The sequence below is a fragment of the Rhipicephalus microplus genome, chromosome 10 (assembly GCF_043290135.1).
Source record: "Rhipicephalus microplus isolate Deutch F79 chromosome 10, USDA_Rmic, whole genome shotgun sequence".
Lineage (NCBI taxonomy): Eukaryota > Metazoa > Arthropoda > Arachnida > Ixodida > Ixodidae > Rhipicephalus > Rhipicephalus microplus.
In genome coordinates, this window is record NC_134709.1 from 7,440,475 (window position 1) to 7,454,011 (window position 13,537).

The 13,537-nt window shown below is 39.9% G+C and overlaps 1 protein-coding gene across 2 annotated transcripts in view; it reads left to right on the plus strand.

The window, feature by feature from the left end:
* Positions 1-13,537, plus strand: part of LOC119181903 (tyrosine-protein phosphatase 69D) — a 710,121-nt gene that overhangs the window by 681,127 nt on the left and 15,457 nt on the right. The window contains exons 14-24 of one of the 2 annotated variants that reach the window (XM_075874953.1): positions 1,157-1,260; positions 2,835-2,947; positions 3,179-3,269; positions 3,365-3,441; positions 3,840-3,974; positions 4,377-4,505; positions 7,316-7,470; positions 7,780-7,915; positions 10,134-10,283; positions 10,391-10,484; positions 11,502-11,578. In XM_075874953.1, coding sequence (XP_075731068.1) covers positions 1,157-1,260; positions 2,835-2,947; positions 3,179-3,269; positions 3,365-3,441; positions 3,840-3,974; positions 4,377-4,505; positions 7,316-7,470; positions 7,780-7,915; positions 10,134-10,283; positions 10,391-10,484; positions 11,502-11,578 — 1,261 coding nt within the window. The remainder of the gene's footprint in view (positions 1-1,156; positions 1,261-2,834; positions 2,948-3,178; positions 3,270-3,364; positions 3,442-3,839; positions 3,975-4,376; positions 4,506-7,315; positions 7,471-7,779; positions 7,916-10,133; positions 10,284-10,390; positions 10,485-11,501; positions 11,579-13,537) is intronic. The other variant, XM_075874954.1, reaches the window with a different exon arrangement.

Here is a 13,537-nt window from a genome sequence, read left to right on the forward strand (position 1 = left end):
TATGCTTTTGAGCCAAATAACATTCAAAACTTTCAATATTTGTGTGCAGTTTAAGCTGTGCCCCTTTAATTGTGTGCACTTTTAAATTGGTGCAACCCTTTTGCTTCTGGATTTCTTTTCTCAAATACTTTGCTCAATGTCAAGCCAAATTTTATTTAGTGTTCGAGCAAACTCTACATTAGCTCTTGTAATACATTGAGGATGAAAACATTTTGCTGCAATGGCAATTATATGGGTACTTTCGGCTGGTTTTGGCCGCCACTTTCAAACTCCGTATAAAGTTCAAATTGTTAACATTGCATCGGGCTTCACGTGTTTTATGTGTTAGTAAATACAAAAAAATTTCTGTCTGGAAAAGATGGTAACTTGCGATGAAAAAGTACATAAACATTTGTGTGCTCGCGCCAACGTTTCGACAAGTGGAGTTGTTTCCTTCCAGTATTGAAGAAAAACAAGTTCACTTGTCGAAATGTTGGCTTGAGCATGCAACCTCTGTTTACCGAATTTTTTTTCTTGCATTAGTAAAAGCATGCGAGCACATGGATAAGCCCGGCTGAAGCAGGGATGAAATGAGCCAGTGGTCTTCTCACTAGGCCTCCCTTGTGTGCGTGCAAGGTTTTTTGTTGGATGGGGCTGTGTTGCTTTAGCAAAAACTGCAAACATTGATCTTAAAAGCGCGCTCATGAGAGCTGTTGCACACGCCACACCAATAGACAGTGCTAGGTGGCTCGTATACATGCTTTATTCTCACCGCATTATGTTGAGACGACAAAAAGTACGAAAGCCAGTTTGCTCCCAAATTGCTTCATTCATTTTAACCAGGGCTTTGTATGATTATGCGGAATTGTTATGCGGAAGAGTTAGCTGCTATTCTTACTTTGTATAACATTCCAATTTGTTGCTCTTGTATTTGAACTCTTAAAGCACATTACAGTAAAGAATAAATGGCAGAGCAGACCAACATAAGAGGACGGAGCACTCTGTCTTCTCGCGTCTGTCTCCTCGGCCATTTCTTCTTTACCATAATGCGCTATACCGGTAAAAGTACGACAAACCAGCATGCCTAATCTTCAACACTAGTTGCTTTTGCACTCAGTGCTTTACCCTCACGTTGAAACTGAAGGGCCATAGTCATACCAGTCTTTCTTCTCCTTAGGAAGAAAAATGGCCAGCTGTATGAGGACCAAGGTGAGCGGCTGGGTCTGACCGCATTTCTTCGGAGAACCATTCAGAAGAATGGCCATGTTCCCCGGGCGAAAAGTGAACACATGCTCTTTGCTAAGCATGATCTGGCTATCTCTAGTAGCTTTGGCTGTAGTCCTTGCATGCGGTTGTGGCCTTCCTTCTCTCATGTGCCTGCATGTTGCACAGTGTGCTTGCAATGAACAGACAGAATTCTATTTGACTTCATTTTTTTGTCTTCTTTTTTTGAAAGCAGAACAAAATATGTTTGGCACTGGAGCAAGTGCATGTTTAAAATATGGTAATCAATGAAACATGCAAACATTATGCATTCTAGTATCGTACTTTGTAGAGCAAAACTTACTAGATACCAACATCTCCATTAACCGATTTAATGATTTTAAACTGATTGCGAAGTTTTAATCAGGCTGATTAAACATTTACCAAAGCTAGGAATAGGGGCTAAAAACATTTGTAGAGTTGCAAACATTGACTAGTCTTGACTGCGACCAACGTGAGTAGTTCAATATTATTGTCACAAGCACCTTGCTCTTCGTGATGCACGTGCTCAAGAATGGAACAAAATTAACTAATGTCATGTAAAAGCTTGTGTGTAGATTCGCCGTATCGCAAGCAGTCATACATGCCAGTGTTAAATATATATTTAGCCTCCCACTTTCCTCATAGCACTGATTGGTTTGGAATTTTATTGTGCCTTATACTCGCTTCAAAGCAAGCCTCCTAATTTATTTTGCTGTATTGCGACTAATAGGCATAGCTTTGCCTTCACTACTCACTCTAACACTCCTCTACTTGTGCATTTTCATGCTTATAGAACTATTACATCTTTACACACGAAACTGCGATGTTATGACACATAGGCATGTTCAAGATTGCAGTATCATTGCCTATGGTGGTGTTACATTTATTTCTAAAGCAGCATTGTTCTATAATTACTGCCTAGCACTTTAGCAAAGGCAAACATCTAAAGTGTGTGTTACTCGTGAATATCCTTGTCCTGCAGTGGTTCTGTCATTCACCCTTGTTTGCTTTTTGTTTCTCAAAACTTATGAAGTACTTACTGTAAAAATACTGTTGTCATTTATTCGTATTGTTTCTATTTGAAGTGTTAAAGAAGGGTCTTTTTTTTTTCTTGTTTTGCATGCATGTCTTCTGACACATAGGCCTACAGTATTTTAAAAGGCACAAAAATGCTCTGGTATTCTGTATAAGTCCCAAATATTAATTAGAGCCATAAAACATATCTGAAGTTTGTAACACAGCGATAGAAATAAGGACAAACAGGCGACACAGAAACACTCGCATGGTTCTTTCCCTCCTGCCCGCTTTGGTGTCCCTCATCTGCGAATTTCTGTAATGCCCATCAACAAGGCTTTGCATTTGCACCTCTGTTACGATGCACAATTAAGCCGATTTGCTGGCTACATGCTCTTATACTGTGTTATCCTACTCCTCCTGCTTTTCTCTGCTACATTGCCATACATGAGCAAGTTTATAGTCTAACAAAACTTTGTTGTGAAACTTGTGCCTTCACTATGTGTAGTTATTGAAGAAGGTAATGTTTAGTGCCGCTATAAAGGCATGCTATCGGAAACTGTTTTGTAGAAAACTGAAGTATGTTGTTATTCCAGGAGGCAGTTTTGTGAACTCTCCAAACTCTATCCCCATCTCGGCGGACAACTTGCCAACTGCCTTCATGAAGCGTCACTGTGACAGTGATTTGTTCTTTCAAAGTGAATTCGAGGTTTGTATCTACAAGTTTTTTGGGCTCATAGTGTGCTTCAGAACTGACCATAATATCAGCCTGTGGTAATCATAATTATGTAAATGTCATGGAACAAATGCTGGGTCTTCTTTGTTCATCTCATACTTTTTCGTTGTCAATTCCTTCAGTCAATAAATAAGAATGCTTTTTTACACTCGCATGTTATCTAAGCTTCGGTTTCACGGTATGTGCATACAACTGCCTCCACAGATGTTGCCCGAGAAGTTCAAGGACAGGACAACATATGCCTCTGATGCTCCAGAAAACATGCACAAGAATCGTTACCCAGACATCAAGGCTTGTGAGTACTCGCCCACAATAACTGCATCTGAAGCTGATGTGGTCATTCATTTGCGTGGCATAAATTGCATAAGTCGTGCGGTTGTTCTCTTACAGTTGACCAAACTAGGGTCAAACTCTCCACCATTGATGGCATTCCTGGCTCCGACTACATCAATGCAAATTTTGTTGAGGTAATAATTATGCAATCTTGGCCCCATATAAACTGGACATGCAACTTTCATTCCATCTTTCAATTTTTAAATTTTTGTGCCTCAAGTATGTTGTTACTATGATGCATTTAGACACTCGATCCCAGCATGCGAAGAAACCAGGCCCGTAGAACTTCCTGAAATAACAGTGGAACAAGTATTGTTCATTAGCAAATGAGGTGAATTAAGACTGCCTTATATAAAAAGGGTACTGATTAATCATTTTTTGCACATGCATCATGCAGAAGCATATGTATCGGGTATTTGTACTGTAATGTTTTAAGCATTGCAGTCAGTTGTGCTTGCCACGTGCAGTTTATGTTCACTCGCTGTCATGCATAGCCCGCAAAACTATATACTAATCTGTTTCATATCAACAGGGTTTCGGTGGAAAGAAGACATTTATCTGTGCACAAGGTCCTCTGGATCGGACTGTGACAGACTTCTGGAGGATGATATGGGAGCATAGAGTCTCAGTCATAGTGATGCTAACTGGAATTGAAGAAAATGGCAAGGTAGCCCGCCTTTTCTAAAATATTTTTTCAGTGCGTGCTTTTCAACTAATACACCAATCTTCATACAATATTTATTAGCATTACATAGTGACATCTGTGAAGGTGCTTGTTGAAATAGCGAAAACCTGATGCTAATTGCTAGATACTTTAGCATGTTTTACTGCGTAAAGCTTTGGTGTCTGGGCATACAGCCATGGTTCTTTTTTTAAGTTTGTGGCAATATATTTGGGTGTTAACTGTAACCTCAAGAGCCCTGATAAAGTTGTAACCAGCTGGCTATTTGCAAAAACAATGTACTGCTAGAAGTTCCAGTGGTAATTCTAAGGTTGCTCATGTCATGTTTTTTCTTTGCGTTTTTATAATCTGCTTCTCTTTTTTTTTGTTCTTCCTCTCCCAAAACAGATAAAATGTTCTCAGTACTGGTCTGATGATGGTGTCAAAGAAATTGAAAAGCAGTATACTGTTAGGGTTGTGACTGCAAAGAGGTATTCGGATTACATTGTACGGAGGTTCTTTGTTGAACACACTCAGGTATACACTTTTTTTATCTTTTGCTATGCGCTGGTTTATTATGTTATTGCTGCATTACCAGTGCAAGTTCTTGGTCATCCTTAAATAAATGTTGAAATTGAAAAATTTTCTGTTCTTTATCAACATTTGTCATAAAACAAAAACTTTGACAGACTTCTTATATCTTACTCGCTCCACAATTTTGTACAATGCAGCAATAATGATCAAAACATTATGACATTATTTGACAATGCTGTGATGTTCTGATGACTATATACGACATTGTGGCTGCTGTTTGGGCTTTTTCTGCTTTGTTTTTTCCAGTTTCGGAAATCACAGCGCAAAGACATTTAAATTGTGTCACTGCTTTTAGTGTGATATGTAGATGTATTAGCATCTTTGCTACTCTGGACGAGGGGAGCTCGTCCTGTCTAAACTGTCGCCAAACTGCTTTGGACAAGTGGAACTCGTTTTAACGAAATAGGGGCTCCCCTCTAGCGTTCAGGTGGAGATGCGCGCATTTACGGATTGGCTAGATGGCCGCATTTGATGGAGGATTTAGTTTTCTCCACCGGAAGGAGCGTGGTTTTTGTATGGAAGGACGTGGTTTTTGTAGGCGTGGTTTTTGAATGGTGGCGACCCATGCATAGCTGGTCCGTAAAGAGCGGTCAACCGGTCTGAACCGTTGAAAAATAAAATTAAGACAACTGCTATGTTGTCTCTTCCTGGGTGTACGTGTGTGTACACAAGTTTATGTTAATAAGTCATACGAAGCAGTGCAGGTGCACACACCAAAAAAGTTTTAAATTGCGCACTTGGATCAGGAGATCGTTCATGGTCAACAGTGGAGTTGATGGATAGGCGCGGAATTTGTACACTTTCGCTCTTAGAGAAATGGATGAAAGATTTATGTTACAACAATAAAATGACTACTGCTCCCATAAGAACATTGCTTCCCACAAAAATCGGGGCAATTCTTATGCGCAGCTTAGCTGTGCTTATTCCATTTTCTCTGAGAGAAGTGCAAGGAAATAGTTTTAATACAATAAAATCGCCTCTGCTGCCACACACACAAAAAAAACAAGCTCACTTCCACCATGATGTAGAACAAGGGCTTATGCAGTAACATATATATTGATATGTATATGTATATATACACTCGAACTTCATTGCAACAAAGTTGCATCTTCTCTCAAAATAACTTCGTTATATTCAAAACTTATAATCGTTCATCTGTAACACTGTATTTGGGATAAGGCTATTTTTCATTCACTTCATTGTAACTAATAATTCATTATATCGAAGTTTTGAGTATATCCAAAACCATAGTAACTTATCAGTAGCACACTTGAAAAACCTCATACCTGCCTGTATGTCAAATTAGGGAAAGATGTTGCATGATGTCTATGTATTGTTAATCATGGTCATAGATCAGCAAAAAGTTAACTCTTGGGCTCACTCATAGATATATTTTTATTTTAACAGAGAGTTCGCTTACTCAGATTCACCGAAATTTCCCTCAACAGGACCCTCTTGAACTTGAACTCTCTAAACATTTTTTCAAATAAACTCACTCGAAAACTCGGCAACATATTTATTGACCTGACTGACTCGCTCATACTAGCAGCTTGAGTCCGAGCGAGTCAACTTGTGAAACGGCTGGCATAAAATTAGCTCTTCAATCATGGTGTAAATGCTCTTTAACACCGAAATCAAACATAATCAGATATTTCCATTAAATCTCATAAAAGTGTTTATAAGGGCAGGTCATGACACCACTCCTCTAACTCGCACCTCTGGTCTATAAATGTTGAGGTATGAGCTATGGAAGGTATGAGAAAGACAAAACAGGACTAACACTGACTGCAAACAAGTGTGTTTATGAAGGCGAAAATGCTGTAGGCCCATGTGCTCAGATTTGGGTGCACGTTAAAGAACCCCAGGTGGTCGAAATTTCTGGAACCCTCCACTGCGGCGTCTTTCATAATCATATTGCCGCGACAGGTTGGCCACGTTCAAGTAGCCCGCCGTAATCATCGTGGCAAGAGCACCAGAAAGGCCCGGCTGGCATGCGCCACGCGTTCGTGCGATCGGCCTACGAGGAAGAGGAAGATAGTTGAATCTGTGCCGCTCGGCTACTCGGGCTCGACGACCATAGTCATTAGACTCGTGGGCACAAGTTCGCCTTAATAAAGACGCTTGTTTTTTAGCCTGTCTGCCTCAGCATCGCTACAATATCGTGGTTTTGGGAGGTTAAACCCCACATATAAATCAATCAATCAATCAAACATACTCACTTGGACTCAAACAAGACTTTCACACCTGGACTCGCTCAAAATTATACTCGTGTCCATATCCGAGTCAGGTGAGTCTGGGTGAGTCGACTTATGTGTGATTTTGCCGATGTATGATCATGGTACATGCATGTATTAATATTGCAAGCAAACTCCTATAGTAGCAGGTTAGGCTGTGTGCACATTGGAGGTGGATCAAGTTATAATAAGCCACAAGACCAGTCACTGCACAATTATAGGTGCCATTTTTGATGCCGCTAAATTGAGTTTGGCAGTTGGGCCGGTACCTGGTCTTGTGTTCTTTGTACAGGGGCGGGAACTGTCCCCCTGTGATTACTAAAGGCAACAATTGTGAATTGAGGAGGGAGATCTCTGAAAACAGTAAAATAACTGACCATAGGCTCTCTAGAGAAGTGAGCCTGTAATTGTGTGGGCAAAGTGGCAAAATATTGTGTGTGGGAAAAAAAAATTGAGTGCTGTAATTTAAAATTCAGTCGGCTTTGAGTGTTTATAAGCTTTCTATCATCTTTAAATCAGGATGGTATTACTGAGGAGCGAGAGGTCTTGCAATTTCACTTCACCATGTGGAAAGACTTTCTGGCGCCTGACCAACCTTCATGGCTTCTACGATTCATCAAGCGTGTCAATGAGCATTACGTCTCTGACAGAGGGCCACTGCTGGTTCATTGCAGGTAATTTCAGCGTGCTTTGCCAAAAATATAAGCTAGTTTGATTCAGTCATGGTGTTCACGTCATGGCTTAACAAAAACTAAGGCACTTTGAGGCACATGTGAGCTGAACTTGAACTGAACAGGCCATAATTATTTGTCTAATGACTGCAACTGCATTCCTGCATAGCTAATATCTTGCTTTTAAGCAAAATGGCCCTTTCAATACTTTAGCTTATTTCATGTAAATTATAATGTTTAATTAGTATCCTTTAATTAGAAAAGTGCCCTTAGATTCATCGACTGTAGCTGAGCCTTTTTTTATTCCTGCAGCGCTGGTGTGGGCAGAACAGGGACGTTTGTGGCTATTGACTCGCTACTGGAGGAGCTAGAAAAGACTGAAGAAGTAGACATCTTCAGCTGTGTGACCAGTCTTCGCAAGCAGCGCAACTTCCTCGTTCAGTCACTGGTATGCAAACCTGGTTTGAGTGGGTGCATATATCACTGTGCAGGTACTCGGCTGCTGACCCACAGGTCGCGGGATCGAATCCTGGCTGTAGTGGCTGCATTTTCGATAGAGGCGAAAATGCTGTAGGGTGTGTGGTCCAATTTGGGCACACGTTAAAGAACCCCAGGTGGTCGAAATTTCTGGAGACCTTCGCTACGGCACCTCTCATAATCATATGGTGGTTTTGGGACGCTAAACCCCACATATCAATCAGTTGTGTGCTTCATTCTTAAAGGCATGGTGCTATCAAGTTTAGAGGCTATAACAAGCCTCATGTAGGTTTCCTCTGTATGCAAGGACACTCCGCACGAGTGATCGGACACAGAAAACATTCAAAATATATGTTAATTTATTTCCAAAGTGTACGTAAAGGCTCATTCTCCCGATCACGGCTCATTGCGAGTGCGTTCAGCACTGACATAGCTCCTACAGAAAGGGCAGTGAAAGTTAGTGACGCCACATCAGATCTGTAGCGAGGGGAGCGACGTTCGCACTGGTAAAGCATCGCGACTGCTGCAGCTAATAATGTTTGTTTTGCAAATGCTTGTGTTTTGCAAGTGCGTGTGTGAGAGCAGACAATACCCAGCACGACTCACGTCAAAGCTTTGTGTGGTCACGTGACCAAGCCACCTACACTGCTACATCACTTTTCCAACTCTGGGACCAGAAACTGAAACCACAAATTGTCCACATAAATTAGGTGATGTTAAATTATTTACCAAGAATACATGAATCTTGGTTCATGCAATATTTGTACGCCTATACAGGGTGTGTCCACAAAGCAAGAAGACTGTGCCAGGTAAAAATAATTTGATTCCAACGGTATATATTATTAAACTTCTTTGAAATATTTTTCTGCGCACTAAAGGCTCCTGGAAGGTCAGCTGCCATAGTCCCTTTCAGAGACTTGGTGACAACCTGTCGGAGCACCATCAAAATGGTGACTTTTCAGGTTTCTTTTGAATTTTGGGAAGAGGATAAAGCCTGCTAAAAATCTCATCAACGCTGGTGCAGTCCTGATACAGCCCTGATGGGAGCCGAGTAGACTTCTTCCTGTTCCCAAACCTGAAGAAAAGCCTGACATGCCATTGTTCCGACAGTGTTCTCATTATTATGCCGTGACACCTTGCCTGCATTCAAATAATGTGCCTTCACCGATGTGCATCGTATTAGTGTGCCGCGTGGAAACCATCGCAGCATAAGCACCTGGTTGGACCAACTATTATGCGCCACACACTCGTACTTCTCGCAGAGAGCTAAAAAAAAAGAAGACAGCTGACCGTCCTCTTCGGCGTTTGACTGACTCAGTCTTTCGACTACAGTCACATTGAGTTGAGTTGTGGGCACAGGTTCGTCCTTAATACATTTGTTTGACTCGTCCATGTACTTCACCATTGCTACAATATGCAACGGGCTCTCAAAGTATTTGAAAGAGCCTATATTCAGGGAGACATTGTTTTTAATGCATTTCCCATGCTGCAATGTGTTAAAACACCCAATGAAACTATTTTGAAGAACTTCAATAGTTTATATGAATTGTATCAATAAATTCTTTTTGCAAGACCCAGTCCTATTACTGTACAAGCAAATCCCATATGATTACATGGCAGAGTCGGCTGCGGGTCAATATTTTTGTGGCGCGGTTTGTTATGAAATAATCACTGGAAAAAGTAAGTTTAGAGCAGCCATTAACAACTTGCTTTTTTTCACACAGCCAAGTATACTCCATGTATACTCATAGCAAAATAATGGAATCATTGCACTAGGTTATACAACATAAGTTTATGAAATTGTACACATATTTTAAGATATTACCAAAAGCTTATGAATATCCTTTCATGTGCACATGTATGGCACAAGATGACAAAAGTCGGTGACAACAAAATACAGTAGACTCTCAGTAAGTAGAAATCAGTTAAACGGAACTACTGCATAAACGGAACTATTGGCTCTGAAATGCGTGGTTTTGGGCTTGTATTCTGCACCCATGTTCATTTCTCACTTAACGGAATTCCTGTTAAATGGAATACATTTTCCCGGTCCCTTCAGGTTCTGTTTACCGAGTCTACTGTAGTGCACCGCCACTTAGTGAATTCTTTGGGGGGAAAAAAGGCAAAAGTCATGTTCTAACTACAAACTAAATTCTGAATGAAGCTGCACATCTTTTTTCTTTTTACAGAAGCAATATATTTTTATTTACCGGGCACTTCTGGAGCATGCACAGTTTGGTGACACAGAAATTGAAATCCAGCATCTCAGGGACCACTACCTTCAGTTGAAAGAGAAACTAGGAAACTCTGAAAAGTCTGGGATGGTACTGGAGTTCGAGGTAAAATTATAAAGAATTCTTTTTCTCTTTAAACAGTAATCATTGGTTGGTTGGTTAGTTTGTTTTATTCAAACCCTTGTTGTTAATGTGTCCTCATTTTTTTTCAGAAACTCGGCGATGTCATTGAGGACCCCAAGACATGTTGCGTGGGAATGATGGACATGAATGTAGCAAAAAACAGATATGACTTCATTGTACCTTGTGAGTTCAAACATTTAGTTGTGTGGGAAATTTGCTCTTCAAAGCACTTGCGCTAAGTAGTACACATGTGATGTTTGAGCATGTGAATTCTATCGTAGCCCTTCTGGTGCAGACAGACTTCTAGTGGTATAAAAATGTTGCAGACCCCCACTGCACTTAGGACATTTGTGTTCCTGCTTCTACATTTTAGTTTTGCCTTTATTGAATCTTGGGTTATAAGTGTAATCGCACTTATGATCTCGAAACCATGTGGCACATCGTTCATGTTTGCTGGCAGTAGGATATCAAGTTTTTGTGCGAGTTGCCAGCTCGAAATGTGGAAAAATCGTACAGTGCTCATGTATCTGGACAATCACCAACCTAGCTGTTTTCTAAGATTGTTCCCTTAATTCTGCAATTTACTAGGTCACTGCCTGTTTAGCTCCAACTTTAAAATGAACAGAACCTTTACATTTTTGTGGCTCACTTTCTCATGTCAAAAAGAAATAAGGAAATCGTGTTCCAGTAATATCTCTCTGCACAAGTATACCCTATCATAGGCTAAGATTTCTTTGTGGCTGTGAATGGCATGCCTATGGTTCAACTTATGTGGCCATGATTATTAAACACTCTCATTATTAACTTGAGACAATCTAGAGAAAATAGTTATTGGCCCTGCTAAAGCATGTTGCATTGAAAAAAGTGAATTTTTGGCAGTGTAATCTTGCTAAACTGAGAGTAAACCGTTTTATACTTTTGAACTGACTGTTTGCATGTACAGAATGAATTTTTCTGGATGTATCACTATCGAGTACATTCTCGGAACTATCAACATCAGTTGTAATTTGAATTTTGCTAGCAAAGTGGGCTTTTTGGAAAAAAAATGTAGAAAAGGTCGATTACTTTCTATTGCATCAGCAGATAGGCTTTTCATGAAAGTTAGCCATTTCAGGCATATTTCACGCATTTAAGTGCAGCATTCAGTTGGGCATAGTGGATATTCCACATAATTTTTTTGTTTTCTTTTTCTCTCTCTAGACGACTGCAACAGAGTTATTTTGCCCGTGTCACCTTCACGAGACCATTCATCTTACATCAATGCCTCATTTGTCCAGGTAAATAACTTTCTTTTTGTTACTTTTGTTCTATTTATTTGCTTCTGCTGCTGTATTTACTGCATAGTAGTATGTAGTTTTCATTGCAAAAATGGTGTGCTTTCCTTAGAATTTTCACAGCTTTGCAAAATTAACACTTGTAAAAGTTTGACTTAGGTAATATATTTTGAAACATAACATTAACTTATTTTGAATTTGGGAAGCATATTGCCAGACATGCGGGGCAACAAAAGGCAGAGCTGCTCATAACGGTATGGAGATGGATAACTGTATGACCAACCTTGGAAATACCCGTGGCACTAAATCTTGCTAGGGAAAGAGGAAATAAGTGGATTCAGTGACTGCATACATTTGCACCAAGGTTACCTCAAACATTGTTCAGCCTTTATTGTCAGACAGCCTTGAATTTTTTACAGCATGCTGTGGTAACACAGTGGCGTGTCGATACATTCCAGCGCGACCTAACATCCAGGAGAAACCATGCCTTTTAGAGAGTAAGAGCTTCAGGTGATCTTAGGAGGCCAATGGGAGCTGCTTGAACTCGAGACATTGAGAGGTCATTGCAACATGGATATTGTTATGTTTGTTGTCATGACATTGTTTAGTATTCAAAGTTTTCGAAGTGTTTGAAACAAGTGAGCGAATGTGTTTCTGCATGTGAAACTTGCCTACAAATATTGTCTCCATGAAAATGTGGTTTCAGGACATATTATATGGCACTGCCATGAAGCCACAGGTGAAGGCGATGTTTGTGTGGAACCCCAACCTAAATTTTACTGTTTAATTCTTCAGGATGGGGAAATATGTGTAAGCTATGTTGAAATTTAAAATGTAGCATAATTCACTGTATGTAAACTATTATTTTTAACTTAGCACAAATAACATTTGATAATGAGTGAATCTAGGTTTTGGAGTGTGTGTGGTTTGATTTTTCTGATATTACATGCCATATATTAAGAACAGCGGCCATGAAGATGGCACTATTCAGCCATGGACTGTCACTTAAGCTGTTGCAACTGTTTAATTTCTTTTTTCAGTTTCTCAAAGCCCTATACAGCTGCGGACACTATATTTTGCATTGATGTGGCACTAAACTATTACTTGGGTAGCACACACACAATGGGAGTGAGCTGTGGTTTGCACACTCAGCCAAAACAAGCTGTTATCAACTGGCATACTTATTTTTCCTGTGCACTTGCAGAATGGAGAGAGTTGTAAGCTTGCACATAGATGAAGAGGACGATGTGGCACGACATAAACTGTTCGCGGTTAAGCTTAAGCTTTTGCTTGGCAGCGTTGCCATGACACAGAATAATCGAATGTGAAGTGCTTCTATGACCTCCAGTCTCAACTTTAATGAAATCTTTTTTAATGAACTCAAGCACAAGCATCTAGAGAGCCTGTGAATGAAATTTTTGTGCCTCTTGATTCATAAGAAAAATTTAACTTGCAATTCTGCATTAACTATCCAAATATCAGAACTTTGAAAATAAAATCCCTTTTTTGCTGGCAAGTATGGAACCAACCAACTTTTGATTTGTTGACAGCTGGCACTTGTATTTGTGCAAATTTAATTGCCATGAAAACTATTCAATTCGAAATTATTCTACACTCGTGTTAGCAGCACTGTATGTGCTCTTCAAACCAAACAATTTACATTTGCCCTAAGCCTACTTACTGCTAGTATCCTTGAAACTGCAGATAATTTGAGCAAGCTAGTAGAGAATCATCATGGAAGAATGCAGCATGTACATACACACACAAGATGAAACACCAATGACATTTGTCTTGTCTGGTACTTTTCTTTTGCATTTGTTTGTATACAACTGTGTACTATTGTTCTTATATTAATATTCATTTCTGTCATAGATGAGTCTGCTCTAACATGTGTCCTATATTGTAGTGTCATATTTCAAAATTTTTAAATCCTTTGTTCAATAAGCCCTGGCAAGAGACATT